This window comes from Chenopodium album, chromosome 10 (assembly GCF_948465745.1).
Source record: "Chenopodium album chromosome 10, dcCheAlbu1.1, whole genome shotgun sequence".
NCBI lineage: Eukaryota > Viridiplantae > Streptophyta > Magnoliopsida > Caryophyllales > Amaranthaceae > Chenopodium > Chenopodium album.
The window spans coordinates 62,973,996-62,989,806 of record NC_137843.1 but is presented as its reverse complement, the minus strand read 5'-3'; the positions used below and the strand labels follow the sequence as shown (position 1 = coordinate 62,989,806).

The 15,811-nt window shown below is 39.9% G+C and overlaps 2 protein-coding genes across 2 annotated transcripts; both read right to left on the bottom strand.

Moving 5' to 3' along the window:
• Positions 1-775: 775 nt before the first annotated feature.
• Positions 776-7,209, bottom strand: LOC145562890 (putative protein phosphatase 2C 42). Its single transcript, XM_081623309.1, has 4 exons — positions 6,747-7,209; positions 5,154-5,524; positions 3,348-3,584; positions 776-1,521 (listed from the first exon to the last, which is right to left on the bottom strand). Exons 1-4 carry the CDS (start codon positions 7,060-7,062, stop codon positions 1,309-1,311), a joined length of 1,137 nt encoding a protein of 378 aa, XP_081479435.1. The 5' UTR covers positions 7,063-7,209; the 3' UTR covers positions 776-1,308.
• A 1,409-nt stretch (positions 7,210-8,618) lies between these two features.
• LOC145564592 (putative ubiquitin-conjugating enzyme E2 38) lies at positions 8,619-10,988 on the bottom strand. The gene is made up of 2 exons (XM_081624868.1): positions 10,511-10,988; positions 8,619-9,589 (listed from the first exon to the last, which is right to left on the bottom strand). Exons 1-2 carry the CDS (start codon positions 10,946-10,948, stop codon positions 8,981-8,983), a joined length of 1,047 nt encoding a protein of 348 aa, XP_081480994.1. The 5' UTR covers positions 10,949-10,988; the 3' UTR covers positions 8,619-8,980.
• Positions 10,989-15,811: the final 4,823 nt, after the last annotated feature.

Below are 15,811 nucleotides of genomic sequence, written 5' to 3'. Positions count from 1 at the left end.
AACTCTTAATTTAATCACTACCTCTGTTAATTTTTATGTGCAACTTTGGGGTATTATTTGTAGGATATAAAATATTCCAAAATTGCACATAAAAATTAACGGAGGTAGTATAAAAATTGCTACTCGTACATGGCGAGAGGTAGAGTGAGACGGAAGAGGGTAAAGTTCAAAGATTGTAAATAAACTCCTACTCCGTATTTCATTAGAGATGGTGGATATGCGAGTTGTCAAAAGAAGGTAATGACAATATTACATCAGGGTTTTGCTTGTCGTAGAATGAGAATGGTGGAGGGCAACTATGAATATTTTGTAGTAGGCGTGCACTTAGATTCTACTTGTATATGAACAAATAATTCTAACATAATAAATGATAGCTCCAAGATTATATGTTCATAATCATTACCAAAGTTTTTACAAACAAATAAAGGGTTTTCATGGGTAATTATGACAAAGGTTGCCTTAATTCTGTCAATATAGTCATCAAGGTAGGCTTACTAATGAAACTTATTTAATCTTTACAAAATGTACAACAAAAATAGTTATATTTATCAAGACTGATTCGATTAGGTTTAAGATAATCATGATTCAAGGGCATGATGATTTTTTAGACTTGCAATCAAACCTGCCAAAGTAAGCAAAAACGTTTATTGGTTGAGCAGAGGAGAAATTATCCCATCATAGCAATCCTTATTGACCGCTCTCAACTGGTAACCAAACCTGCCAATGTAAGCAACCCTTACCGTTCAATTGATAAACCAAAGGAGTATGTATGGGGTTAGAATTCTGGATGGTAACCGCAAAAGAACTCATTTCGTTTGCTGATTGAGATACCATCCCGTGTCTTATAAAATTTCAAACATCAATGATCAGTGTTGTGAAATGTCAGAAACAATAAGGGGGTGGGGGGAAGTCATAGAAAAGGTATGTTCTGTGCTGGTTAACTGCAAGGCTTCCATTGCACATCAAGTAAACGGACTTCTGATAGCAAATACAAGTACAGGAGAGGGAAGTTTGATAAAATATGATTCATCCAAAAGCCCCATATTAGTGAGCAGTCAACAGTAGTGCGATTTCCTTTGTAAGTAAATCTCCAAAAGTAACCAACTGAATGATGCTCAGCTGCTCCTGCAAGCATATGATACCCGAAAAGGTGTCAACCCTCTAACCGTTCCAGTATACAAGTCCACCGGCAAAAAACTGGAATAAAGGCGCTGCCTCAGTGACATGGTGTGTCTCGCATTTGAATGCTTGGCACAAAAATCATGAAACTTGTCTTTGGTTAACAGCCACGTAAATTGTCACAAGCAACTAGTGTTCTAAAGCACTTCGGATAGAAAATGGAGGGTCCTGTACCACACCTCTGCGGATAAGATCATGGTTAAAGAACAACACAATGACAGAAATGTCATCATGGAAATGACGTCTAACTTTCTTGTCGATTTTCTGGAGATCAGAAAACCGCATTTCTCTTTTTCTAGCAGCTTCATGTAGTGCGGCTTTGACAAGCCGTTTAGCACTTCCCTGCAATATCCAAAAACTTGTAAGCTACCAAAGCAACAAGAATGCATATAAATAATTTCCATGCTCCCATATGATAATATATACTTAATTAAAACCAAACAAAAGCCACAGATGCTACGAGATTCACAAATACAGAGTATTTCCTTATTCAATTAGATAAGTCTAAAACATCACTACATTGATAACGATATGGGAGGATCAAGAATCTGTGTAAGGATTTTAAAAGTGTAAATTCCATTGTATATCTGTAATAGCATGAAAAATCCAAATTGTCAGAATTAGGAAGAACAAAATTTAGAGGATAAAGATTGTAGATTGTAATTTGATGCTATTAAAACAACAAATGGGGTTCATAATCCCAGCCTTTCGAGTTTCAGAGTGGCTGGACACTCCCACTTGCATACTAATCAAAGTAAAATAAATCCTCAACCACTATTACTTATCTCCTCTCTAACTGATCTGCTCACTTTACATCCTCTCACAATTCCTTGCTTCTCCTGCCTGTAATCAACTATCTACTTTCCTCTTCAATCTAAAGGTAATGGACTAATTTGCATTACCAAGAGGGCCCCATCCCACTAGGCTAGTCTATTACACTACCATACAAAAAAAGGTGATGGAAGCCTGAACCAGTGAAAAAAATTTGACCAAGCCACCAAGTACAAATACTCCAGCCATTCACAAGACCTAGTCACCAACAATGCAGCAACAGCAATCCATCTCTAGATTGATACTTCTAGTTATCCCAAAAACAAAGAGAAAAGGAGGGGGAGGGGGGGGGGACTCAATATGATGTAAAGCACATAAATGCACGGAATTTTATGGGATGCATCCCGAGGTCATATGATGATGTTTGAACCCATATACAACCATAAGTCGGCTACATAAAGGCCCCGTGGAAGCTTATAGCCAATACAAGTGGCGTGTACGGAAACTGTTAAAATCGGATGCTTAAAGGCAAATTGGATGGTTTCACCCACCCAATTGGACTCCCGAAGGATAGGTAGCTTCTCGGCAATTTTTGTTTCCGGGTAAAAAAAAAGTCAAAATTTAGCAAAATTGAAGGCTATAATACACGTTTTTTGGCCAATTTCAGAGGTTTCGGGACCCGGTGTCGAACAGTCTCGAGATACTATGGGATACATCCCAGGGTCATATAATGTCGTTTGGAACCATATATGATCATTATATGTTGCCATAAATGTCCGTGGTAGCCTCGAGTTTATAAATCGATACAAGTTGTAAACGGGTAAATTGACAGTTTGAAGGTATATTGGATGGTTTTACCCACCCAAATGGACTCCCGGGGTGTATTAGGGTCCATGGAAAGCATCTCGACAGTTTTTATTTCCGGGTCTTAAAAAGTGAAAAATTGTCTAAAATTGAAGGCTATAATACACGATTTCGGGTCATTTTTTGACTTTTTTTCGAAAACTGAACTGAATACGTGGGGTGACTCCCGGGGTCATATAAGGTGGTTTGAAACCATAACACAGCTATAAAGATGTCTATAAAGTACCAAGAATGAATTATGTTTCTATTTTGAAATTATTCAATGAAGATTTAATGATGTCTAAAACAAAAACAACCAACATGATACAGATAAAAAAACACATAGACTGAGATGTAATCACACATAAAGGACACCTGACAATAAGTGTTTCCCAATCTTATGGATATAGAAAGTCAATTCTCCCTACATTAACACACATGCAGCCACAAAGGCCCATCCTTGAATTTGTGAAGCACAAGCATATACAAAAACATCCTTATTAAGTAAATAATCCTAAGAAACAGATAATAAAATAATACAAGTAAAATCTTACAGCATGGGGATGGCTGTGCACAATATCAACAGCAGTTTCATTAGACATGTGTTCCCATAAACCATCAGAAGCGAAAATAAGGAAAGAATCATTCGGCTGTAGATGATGTGAAACAATAGATGGAATTGCAGTCAAGATAGGCATGTGTATTGGTTCTGAAAGCCTGAATTTTGCATTAATAGGTTCCCTGTTATATTGAGCATGTTTCATATAAACATCCCCTATAGATCTAGAAACCTGCACAAGAGATGATCACGACATTGAAAGTAGTTTATTTTCACATATAATACACCAACATCGGCAAGATGTAATAAACATTAAACAGTCAAAATAAACAAACGACAGTAAATGAATCATTATATATATGTATAAATAATAGAAGAAGAAAAAAAGTTAAAAATACTCCAATACGTTAGCTCATAGCTACAAATTCGCCTTTGTCCAAACAATCTTGCCAATAAGGTGAATATCATCAATATTTCAAGTTACCTACAAATTCCTTATTAATTATATGGTTTCAAGAGTAATAAAGAGCCCCAACCACCCATCCCTCCTTCGGTCCTTCCATCATTAACTCAACTCACCATCCCAATTTCTTTCTTAACTCCGGAAACTGTCAACTTCACCGACCCCCCTCCTTTGCATTGAACACATCAGCTTGATTAACATGTCAAACAGGCTTGTTGAGTCAAGTTGGGGTTTGAATTACCCCCCCCCCCCCTCCCGACGATAGTCTTCAGGTTTGGGTATTTGCTTATTCACGACTCATAATCTTCAGGTTCCGGTCAACCAAACATTTAATGCCCATTAAAATTTTGTTTTGTAAACAAAAATATAACCATATCCTGATATAAAAAAAAATATGAACTATACAGTGCCAATAACAAATCATGTTAAACATATTAAATTATAACCACATCCAACTATAGATGATTTATAAGTCCAATCAAAGCCATGTTAAACCTAAAAATTATTATAATCAGAGATATTTGTGCAGAAAAGTCCTCAAAATCTCATTCTATTACACTATATACAAGAATTCTCGGGCAAAGTTGGATTTGAATCAATAGTTTTCCTTTGATGTTGGGTTTTCCACCAATCTAAGCCCCAAAGGCAAACATAGGGGTCAAAGAAGGCACACTGTAAGTTCTTCAGAGCCTATATGGTTTTAAAGGATACAAAGTAGCTCAAACTTATAAAGTATATCTTATTAATAAAGAGGTGTTAACTATGAACACATCCAAAATTGGAAAGCCTAAAGTATATCTTATTAATAAAGAGGTGTTAACTATAAACCATCAATACTACAAGTCTACAACATATTTACCAATACCAAAAAATTAGAAATCTGAAAACCTAGCATCAAAAAATAAAAGATGGCAAATCTAAAAAACAAGTTTCAAACAGAAAGATGACCCTTATCACTGATTTTGGATAGCATAGCAGATAAACATGAATAAAAATATATAGTCACGCATGGTCAATAGGTGCCAAGCTGGTCTCAGCATCTCAAGAGGTTTGTCTTTACCTTTCATAGTTAGCTTCTAGGAAATATACGGGAAAAACGTACATATTTCTATGAAGCTCATGGTTACAATGCCATATAATGAGCTAAGAAAACAAGAATACCACCACCCAAAATAGACACTAATCATTGACAGATTTTACACATATAAAAGATTATCAACATTTATTTCCAAATCCACAATATACCCCAAAAAGTCCAAAATTACACACCACACAAAAACATCAATGGCAGGCTTAAAAAGAATCAACAGGAGAAGAAATGGTAGCACGATAACTAACCTGAATAATTCCTTTCACTCTCCAAACTCCATGCTTTAACATGACAATCTGGGGATCATCTGGATGTAAGTCTCTTAGCTCTCTTCTTACTGCCTCTTCATTAGCATTATGCTCACTTGTTAATTGAACAGCATCAACACCTCCAGTGCTAGCATTTTTCCTCCCAAGAACAGCACGGGAATCTCCAAGATTTGCCACAAAAAGAGTGTGTTGTGATATCACACCAACAAGACAACATGACCCCACAGTGGCTATTTGTGGTTTTGTGCTCCACAACTCCGAAACCACATCAAGAAAACCATCCTCTGTTGCACGAAAAGCTCTTTTTATGGTCTCTGCTGTGACTACACCATCAGTCTCAGCTGATTTTGCTGCATCAATAGAAATCCTAAGAACGCAAACATAAGGTAGGCATCTTCTACATATTTAGCTAAAGAAATTGAAAAGAACAAAACAAAGGAGCAAACATTCAATTTAGTGGTACACGGCAGAATGCAGATACCAATGACTAAAGTCAGCAAAAACTTAACTAAATAATCACGCATTTGCAAGATCCACATGTTGAAAAAGTATAGAGGGGGTGAAGGAATATAATAAGATATAGACATTGTTATCCCTGATGTGATGTCACAGAAACACCAAGACCATTTTTGTCACTAGGATGAAAAGAAAAACAAAATTAACACTTGAATTTCCGCCCAAAAGCTCCTACTTAAAATTCAAATAAATCCTGAACAACGCATAGAAACTTCAAGTATGCTGCTATGCTCCACATCATGAAAGAATAATAGACAATGATGAATCAGTGTATGGTGGGAGCCCTACATACGCACCCTACACATGCTTACAATCCAAAAGGTACACCACACATTATGCTGCCATCAAACTTCAATTTAGTTAAACATCTCTCCACATGCAACCTATCACTAGCTACAAATCAGTGTGCCCTAATAAACCATCCTTCCCATCATTCCATTTGCTATGTACCATACTCTACAAACTCCGGAGCAATTGGTCTTGGATAACACTAATATAGAGATCAATACATAAACTACATCAAACTCTTCATATTGATTGCATATTCTATCCATTGAGCTAATTACTATTTCACTCTTTTCAACATAGGCCTTCGTCCAACAACCAAAAAAAGAAACAACCCAAATCAACATTCTACATTATTAGTAAAAACATGCCTATGGCTTCTCTTTAACATCCCCAATCACGCTCTCAGCCAATAAACACATGCTAATGCTATATTTACTCCAACTAATCAGTATCCTCAAACAATTTCTCCTTCAATTAAAACATTTGAATATTTAATATCAACTCTCAACTCATCAATATCCTCAACCAGGATCTCATCCAATTAACACAAATTTAGTCTTTACTCCCAGCTCATCAAGAATATATGATCATACAAAGTCTATGCTATTTTATTCACATTTCAACCCTAAAAATTAATCAAACAACTTCAAGTCAAAACCACAAAAACCCAATTAAAATCCAGCATCTAATCCCACATTTCCAAAACCATTCATACAAACATCAATCAAATTATAATCAATCAAACAAATGAATATAGTAAGAACGAACCTTGAAGGTGGCGAAACAGGTGATCGCAGACAAACCGAGCGGCCTCGGGCCCACCATGACCGTCATAAACACCGACAAAGGTGCCAAAGGGCCCACACTCGATTTGACTCTGATCTTCAAGCACCTGATTAGCCTGAACAACCGCCATAGAAAACTCTCCAGTAGCACACTTTCCCAAATCACGGTACCAAAGCAACCCATCTCTGCCGTCTCTACCACCGCCACCATCGTTGTCTCCTCCGCTGCTTCCGCCGACGATGTCAACGCCGAAAGGCTTCCAACATAGAGAGAGAAAGTTCATCAAAGCTTTGAGCATCAAACATTTCTCGGGGGGAAAAACCCAATTCCTGAAATTATCGAAGAACTACTATTCGATTATCAAAACCCACATCAAGAATTCGAAATTTGTAGGGAAATAATGGTGGGATTTTGATTTTGATTTAGTTATATATATATATATAGAGAGAGAGAGAGAGAGAGAGAGGAAGAAGATGGGTTTTCTGGGTTTTAATTGTGGGGTGGTTTGTGTTGGGTGGTGGAGAGGCAGAGGAGAGAGAGAATAAAGGGAGGTTTTTGAGGAAGAATTGTGATTGGGCCAAAGGTAAAAGGGTCGTTTTCAATGTGGAATTTGGGTCATGTGAAAGGCAAGGGGTGTGGGGAGGGCATGGCTGCCTGCCTGGCTCGCTATGTTGTTGTTCTTCTTCTTGTTTCTTCTCGTTTGATGAGCGGGTCATGCGTGTGTCTTCATACATTGTCCAATTTCAATGGTCGAGTGGTCGCTCCTTTGCTTATTATTGTTCGCGTAGCGATGGTCCCTTATATGCCATTGTCGAATTAGATGTGTTGAATCAAGCGGTATTAGAAGTATGTCACAAGTTGAATCTGGTTACGAACCCTTTGTTCGAAGAGAAAAATCATTTATAAACGTCTTAACTTGAAAGGTGTTCTTTCAAATAAAATGTCTTATAATTTTTACAATAAATACTATTTATTGACTAAAGATGTATAAGAAATTAATATAATGTAATAAAGAGATTTTATATTTTTTATGAAGCAACAAAGGTGTCAACGCTTAAGAATCGCAATAACTTCTTTACTAGTTGATTATAGTTCAATGGTGAACAAAAAGTTGTTGAAGTGTAAATTAAGAACAAGGTCTTGATTTTATCATTACCTTGGTAAGTTGGAACTTGGAAGCAAGCCTAATTCCACTATTGCGTTTATGGTTTATAGTCATTTAGGGCAAATCACACCCCTAGCTGAGAATTCTCTACCAAGGGAGTGAGAGACTTAGGGCGTGTTAGGCAAAATATAGTTGTGGTAGTAGCATTTAGTTGTGCAAGTAGTTGTTAGACGTCGGTAAGTTATTAACTTTTGATTACCTTCAGTGAAAATTACCCCAATCACTACTTTGTTAAACGCTCATTTATTTTTATTAAACTATTTTTGTATAATAATTATACATACCAAGTAGATTCAAATTGGATGACTTTAAATTAAAATTATACTAAATCATTGTGCTCATACATATCAATTTTTTTTAACAATAATACGATTACTTGATTAGTACCTATTTGATGTGGTGAACAATTATCACATTTCCAAAATTTTAAGGCTCTTTTAAGTGAGTTTTTGTGATAGTAGGGGGGGGGGGGGGGGGGGGGGAGGGAGGCGTTGGTCATACAAATCGTTGTGTAACCACAGCAAACAAAAGAATTCACACAAAGTTTTTGGCTACTACCCTGGCCTCAACACTTCACCAATTCACATTGCATTCCAGAGTAAATCGTGTAATTAAAATTGTAATCATCACAATGTGTTATTACACTTATTAGTAGACAATACATGCAACATACCCATAAGGCCTAATAGCTATAAGCTGAAGAATCGATTCTTTGTTGTGATGAGATATCATTTCATGAATCGCCCTCCAATCATGCAACAATTCTGATGATTTGATAAACTGCTCACTTCTCCAAACTTGAACGCAAACTAAGTTTTCAAACTTGTTTCTTCCTTTGTCTACCATCTTCTGGAATTCCACCATAACTTAACCAAGTCAATGTCTTTTGAATACCATCAATACTACTCATACTAGTAATATATACTAATCAAATCTTAATTCCTACTTTGAACAACTATGTATGTACCATCTCAGAAAAGTTCTACTACTTTCTTCTCTCTCTATAATCTGCACATAGCTAAAGGTCCTGTTCAAGCAGCCCGAAAACAGCTTAGACAGGAATCGTCTTTGATTTCTGACTCTTCTTCTTCAATATTGATCCCAGAGACATAATCTTCTTCAACTTCTGAACAACACTTTTCCCCATTCCACCTACTTTGTTCTTGGCAGCAGCAGCTTTCTCTTTCGCCTTCAGTTCTTTCTCTTTCGCCTTCAGTTCTTTCTCTTTCGCCTTCTGTTCTTCATCTTCCTTAAACTGTTGGACTAACTGGCCTACAGAAGCACCAGTTTTTGATAATGCCACCATCAACTCCCCATAAACCTGATTCACCGCCCCCTTAAACTTGACTGAAACTTCTGCTTTAGTTCCCTTCAGAACCCCATTGAATAACCCAACTCCTGCTAACCCTTTCCTGTATGCATCACAAGCATTCAGTATAAACTCGGCGCTATCCTTGAAGTGTTGAGTAACCAGTTGCTCAAAGTTCTTTGGAGGCCTTCGAAGCACACAAAGCATTGTCTTGCAGCTTAGAACAAACACTTCTTCGCTGTATGCCAAGGATTTCTTCTCCCCATAAGTTCGCCCTGCCCATCCTGCGTTACCTGGCTCGTTGAAGTATGGCCTTTCATTCAGGACTAATGCTTGGATTGACAAGAGTAGCTGCAAGAATTTCCCATTGATTTCAAGTCAATATGAGCATGTGTAATAAGTAGAACAGTAACAAAAAAAACCACAAAATATGAACATTGGCTTATTAATCGATAATGACCCCATGCTAAACTAGTTGGCCAGAAAACGGACCCACTCGAACCAAAATTAAGCCATATGACCACCACTAGAACATAACGTTAAACTGACAAAGCATCACTAAAACATGACCCAACTACGTCTATCAATAAAACATGACCCGAACCAAAACTAAATTGAACGATCATCTCTAAAACATGACTCGAACCAAAATCAAATTGTACGTCTATCACTAAAACATGACCTGAACCAAAACTAAATTGAACGATCATCTCTAAAACAGTAAAACATGACTCAAACCAAAACTAAATTGAATGATCATCTCTAAAACATGACTCGAACCAAAACTAAATTGAACGATCATCTCTAAAACATGACTTGAACCAAAACTAAATTGAACGATCATCTCTAAAACATGACCCGAACCAAAACTATATTGAACAAACATGACTATAACATGACCGGAACCAAACAACCATCACACATTCACGTCATTTCGAGGGCATCCACGAGAACCCACGCATAGACTAATCAAACAAGCCGATTTCCACATTGTATCGGTAATAAAACAATATTTCTTGTCAATTTTGGAGTAGGGTCAAGTCAAGAAAAATCACGAAAATTAAAATTTTAATCAAACAACAGCTTATTTCTTATACTCATGATCAAAATTCAAACCGAAACATTTAAAAGACAATCTTTATCAAAATCCAATAATTTCTCTCAATCTTTATAATTAGAAATAACATAACAACTCTAATATCACACATTTGATTAAACTGATAAAATAAAAACAGAGTATTAAACTGATAATTCTGAAGAAAAAATTGAAACCTGAAGAATAGTAGATTTATTAGGATCCCATTTCTCACACTTTTTACCCAACCAAGTATTCAACAAACTAAGACAAACCCGGCCATTATTATACAAATTCGGGTTGATCCGAAACCCGAAAGACTGATAATAAACCAAAGGTGGTTTCGCCGGATAATCCGCCGGAAAAGCAATATCAAAGAAGAACAACCCGTCATGATACGGAGTACCACGAGCACCGACAATTGCGGCCCGAAGAAGGTCCATCCGGGTTTCATAGGCCCGAACAAAAATGGTTTCGGGTAAGTCCTTCTTAAAAAGCTTCCATTCTTGCATTATCTTTTTCTGGGCGGTTGTCGGCATAGAGGGTGTTTTAGGGTGTTTACCGGCGAAATGGTGGTCGGAAAGATCAGTAACGGCCTCGAATTGAGGGAATCTATAGTCGGAAAGTGACGTCATGGTTGGGGGGTTTGGAGAGAGAGAGAAAGTGGAGTGGGAGAGTGTGTTTTTTAGGTTTGTTATTTTGGAGTTGAAAATTGTTTTTAAGGAAGTAGTCAAAAGTGAGTATGATGATTTAATTAAAAGAAGAGAGAAATTTAAATTGGGGTTGTAGAATTTTCGAAAGGGTTTTAATCTCTTCAAAAATTGAGAGATTTGCGGGAGATATTACTCGTGTTATGGTTGTAATCTTTAATAGTACTCCATACACTTTTGTTTTTTTGACACGCTCCATGCATCTTTGTTTAATCATTAATTGTAACACTCCAATGATTCTCTCTTAAAAACCTGTGAGAAATCTGTATATAACCTGAACAATTTCAAGAGAATTACTGGTGTGCTACCGCCACGTGTTCAAACGTTAAGGCTATCTCAGAAATTAGCAGTGGAAAACCAAAACAGTTTAAATAAACCTCAAAACAAAGGAATTAAATCAAAATAAGTATTACAAGTTGGAACCATTAAGGCCCTTATTCAAAACCCAATAAAAGTAGTAAGTGATTAAATTCAGAGTCCTAATAACTTCAAACTCAAAAGAATTAGTGTCAACTAAAAACAAATTAAATTAAATTCAAATTTTGCAAAATAAATAATATGGAAACAACCAACTCTCTACTCAAGATCCCCTGATGTATGCTGCATGTGTAAGAACCTGTGGTTATTCTGCTCCCCAATATTACAAGTGTAAAAATTGGATCGTCACAGGATCATTGAAAGGCGAAGGCCATGACCAAAGAAAGACACACACAAAAGCACGCAGTCAGCAAAGCTGAGTACATACAAGCTGCGAAAACGAATTGAGAAAATACCTAACATGCTACTAATATTCAAGCACAAGCATCATTAAATATAGACTCAATTCACGACTCGATTCACAAATTTATTAAGACCTCACTATTTAATATTAACTGTTTCGGGGTTTTTTGTGAACTCCTCGGATACTGGTCACCTTTTCCTGGCACCGAGACGTGGACACCTGCAAAACAACGAATATTCCGTTTATCGGAATATTCGCCTCCGACGATCAAGTTAGAGATCAGAAATCGGAAAAGCTAGAGAGAGAAAGTAGAGAGAAGTTGGAGCTCTTTAATGCTCTATATTTTCGTTATGTCACAATCCACCCCTCCCATCATAAATGATTGAGGTATTTATAGGGGTGGGAACATGTACCCCTCTAGGGTTTATGCCCTAGAATTTCGTGACATGATTGGCTGCGCAATCAGAGGTTGCCACGTGTCATGGGGGGCGCCGTTTTACGGCTCTCAAGGGTTTCTCGGGGTTTGGACCTGAGGTCATCAGGGCCTTTTTCTCTTTCTGATGTTGTATTAGGGCGTTTAGAGATGGCTGACATGTGTCACCCTGACGTGTGGACACGTGTCTCACTCTCATAGGGCCACGTGTCGCCTTTTAACTGGGCCACGTGTCACTATGAGATTGGGCCACGTACCTGGGGTATTTTTACCCTAAACATTTGCCCCTCAGAGGGGGTGGCTCGTACACTTACTGGCCGCCTCCTCTGAACTTGCATTCTGGACGTCCTGGTACTCTGGGTTAGGTTTGCCTCCCATCTGCCCTGGACGTCCATATACTCTTGATTCAAGGCTCTTTTTGCTACATGGACGTCCATATATTTCTCTCTGGACGTCCTCGTAGTCTGGAATGATCTTGGCTTCTTGCTCATTTGGACGTCCATACTTTGTACTGGACGTTCTCGTACTCCGAGAGAGGCTTAACCTCCGAGTTCATTTGGACGTCCACTTACTTCGGGCTGGACGTCCTCATACTCTGGGAGGAGTTGATCTCCTAACTACCCAGAGCGGCCACATAAATGAGGCTAGACGTTGTGATACTCTGGGAGGAGCTTATCTCCTAACCACCCAGAGTAGCCACAACAATGGGGCTGGACGTTCTGATACTCTGGGAGGAGCTTATCTCCTAACTACCCAGAGCGGCCACAGCAATGAGGCTGGACGTTCTGATACTCTGGGAGGAGCTTATCTCCTAACTACCCAGAGCGGCCACAGCAATGAGGCTGGACGTTCTGATACTCTGGGAGGAGCTTATCTCCTAACTACCTAGAGCGGCCACAGCAATGAGGCTGGACGTTCTGATACTCTGGGAGGAGCTTATCTCCTAACCAGCCAGAGCGGCCACAGCAATGAGGCTGGACGTTCCGATACTCTGGGAGGAGCTTATTTCCTAGCTACCCAGAGCGGCCACATCAATGAGGCTGAACGTTCTGATACTCTGGGAGGAGCTTATCTCCTAACTACCCAGAGCGGCCACATATTTTCTTCGACATAAACTGGGCTTCCATGATTTCAGACGTACTCTCTGGCTCTTTAATCATGCTTTGTACATCTGAATTTTTCCTTTTGGACTAAACGTCTGATCGAGAATTGGGCGGACGCATTTTTCTCTTAGATATTCTCAAGTTTTGGAGACTAAGTGTTGAAGGTGTAAAACTCTTGAATTTGTCACTTGACTCATTTCAACTCACTTGGACGTGCCGTCAATTGTCCGTCCGATTTTTCACAAGTTAACAGAACCCTAACGTCGTTCTGTCCCTTTCTTCGGGTAATTTTTTCAAGAAATTACCGTTTGAATGTTTAGGCGGGAAAGACGGTTTTACCATTTTGCCCTCATGAATTCATTCTATAAATATGGGAGGTGAATTCTCATTTTCACACAAATTGTGAATTCTAGAGAGAAGTCAGAGCGTTCTAGTGAGAGAAAATTATTTTTTCCTTAATCTTCAAGAGCGCCGCTGTGAGTTTGAGTTTTCCGGGCATTTTTGAGTTTTCCGATCAATCTTCAAGAACTTCACCACCACCTTCAGAGCTTTCAGAACGTATAGAGGTAGGTCGTCTACATTTTCTCTTTTACTTTTACTTGTTTCCTTTTTCTTTTACTTCAATTCTGGATCCATACTCGGCTTCGTCTGACTTTCCTCATGAGGCCGGCCGTTCGCCTGGGACTGAGGAGTCTAGAGTGGACGGAGAAGAGTTGTCTCCTCCTTGGAGTGAGTCTATGTCTAGTGCGTACGTACTCACCCCCACTTATTCTTCTCTGCCCCAATAGGCAATGGCTAGAACAATGCGTACGCGCGAGCTTCACGCGGCCAGGAACCCAGACGGAAGTCTGGTTCATCCTAGGGTCCCTTATGACCCTAGTAACCCAAGTGCAATGGTGGTGACTGACTCCACCACCCAAACAACGACCGCCTCCACTGGCTCTCATCACTTGGCCGTGGAGGTCACTTCTTCCTTCGAGGAACGCCTGCAAGCTGAAGGCGCCTCGTCCGCACCTGCTCCGGAACTTAGGTTCCCTCAATTTGCCAGTTCAGTCATGGATGGGGCCGAACTGGTAGCCTGCAAAGACAACCCTTCCAATCCTGGGGCGAACGCTTCTGGTTCGTCCGTCCCCTCTTCTTCTCAACCCCTGCTTCAACTGGGCGGGGCGGACAGACCCTTGACGGGAATCTCAATTAGAGAACCGTCCGTCCTGCCTATTCGCAGCGCCCCTCCTTCGAGAAATCAGGCGGACGCTGCCAAGGACAACGGCAAGCGTCCATTAGTTGAGGAGGGCGTTCCTTCTTCCATGGGCGTACAAAGCTCAAGAGGCCGAAGCTCGGCCGAGGCAGCAGACCTGGACAGGGTGCTGTCTTCAGAGTTTGGGAGTGCTCCTTCTCACCAAATGGAAGAAGAAGAAGTTGAGAAAGAGGCCGTGGGTGAGACGGCCGAAGGTGAGGCGGCGGCCGAGGAAAACGTCGCCAACATTGACAACTTCAGGGACCCGTACGCCTGTACGGTTGGGGAAACGACCCTGAAGTTCCTAAAAAAGGATTTTGAGAAGTACAAGGAGTCCCTCCATTTGGGGGAGGGATTCGAAATACAAGTCCCTAGGAAAGCCATTGCTGTGGCTACCTGGGATGAGGAGAAGCCGCGCAAACGGGCGTTTTGCGTTTACAGGGCCGCCTTGGATGTGGGCCTTCGCTTCCCTCTTCATCCATTCGTCCGGACAATTCTGGACGAATACGACATTGGCCTCTTCCAACTGACGCCAAACAGTTGGTTGAATATTTTTGGGTACTTAGTGACGTGCATCTGCAAGGGTTTCACGCCAGACTTTGCAGTCTTCTGTGAGATGCACTCACTCACTCGGCTGGAGAAGGATGTGGATGGTTGGCTCATCTTGAGTGCGACCAATGATTACATGGTTGTGGTCGACCGTGTCAGCAAATGGAGGGACTGGAAGCACCGATTCTACCGCATCAAAACTCAAGATGCGGAGTTCAACCTCCGCATGAACAAGTGCCGTCCGGATCCCATTCAGCTCGAACGCGGGGACCTTAAACCTGACAAGCCGCCCATCCATCCAAGCCACGAGCACCAGTTTGAGTACTTCAAGGTCAACCGAATCAGGCGGGGTAACAAAACTGAACGTGTCCCTAGCCATTGGGTTCCTCTTGCCAACTGGCTTAGGGACACTACCTTCATGTCTGCGTACGACCTGTACCAGAACATGCCCTAAGGTGGACACTTAGATATATAACTTTTTGTACGCACGTAGAGTTTTTAGAAAAATATTCTCACTCTTTTGCTTTTTTCTCTTTGCAGCGGAGGCGTACGCTATGCTGGACTCGGCCCAAAAAGGGGAAGTGGAGATGTCCGAGGTGGACTTGGCTCGATACAAAGCTCGTTTTAAGATGTACGAGCAACTGAAAGAGGTAAACACTTAGTTTATTTTTGGAGTTTCTCTTTCCCATTGTCCGTTCTGCTATATTGGGAGGAGCCTGCTTCCCAAGTTTGTACGGACGCTTTA

Coding starts and splice junctions, on each gene's coding strand:
- LOC145562890 (XM_081623309.1), bottom strand. CDS start 7,062: ATGCTCAAAGCTTTGATGAACTTTCTCTCTCTATGTTGGAAGCCTTTC. Junction 5,525..6,746: donor CCTGTTTCGCCACCTTCAAG/GTTCGTTCTTAC, acceptor CTATTGATGCAG/CAAAATCAGCTGAGACTGAT. Junction 3,585..5,153: donor GAGTGAAAGGAATTATTCAG/GTTAGTTATCGT, acceptor TCTCTTGTGCAG/GTTTCTAGATCTATAGGGGA.
- LOC145564592 (XM_081624868.1), bottom strand. CDS start 10,948: ATGACGTCACTTTCCGACTATAGATTCCCTCAATTCGAGGCCGTTACT. Junction 9,590..10,510: donor ATAAATCTACTATTCTTCAG/GTTTCAATTTTT, acceptor AAATTCTTGCAG/CTACTCTTGTCAATCCAAGC.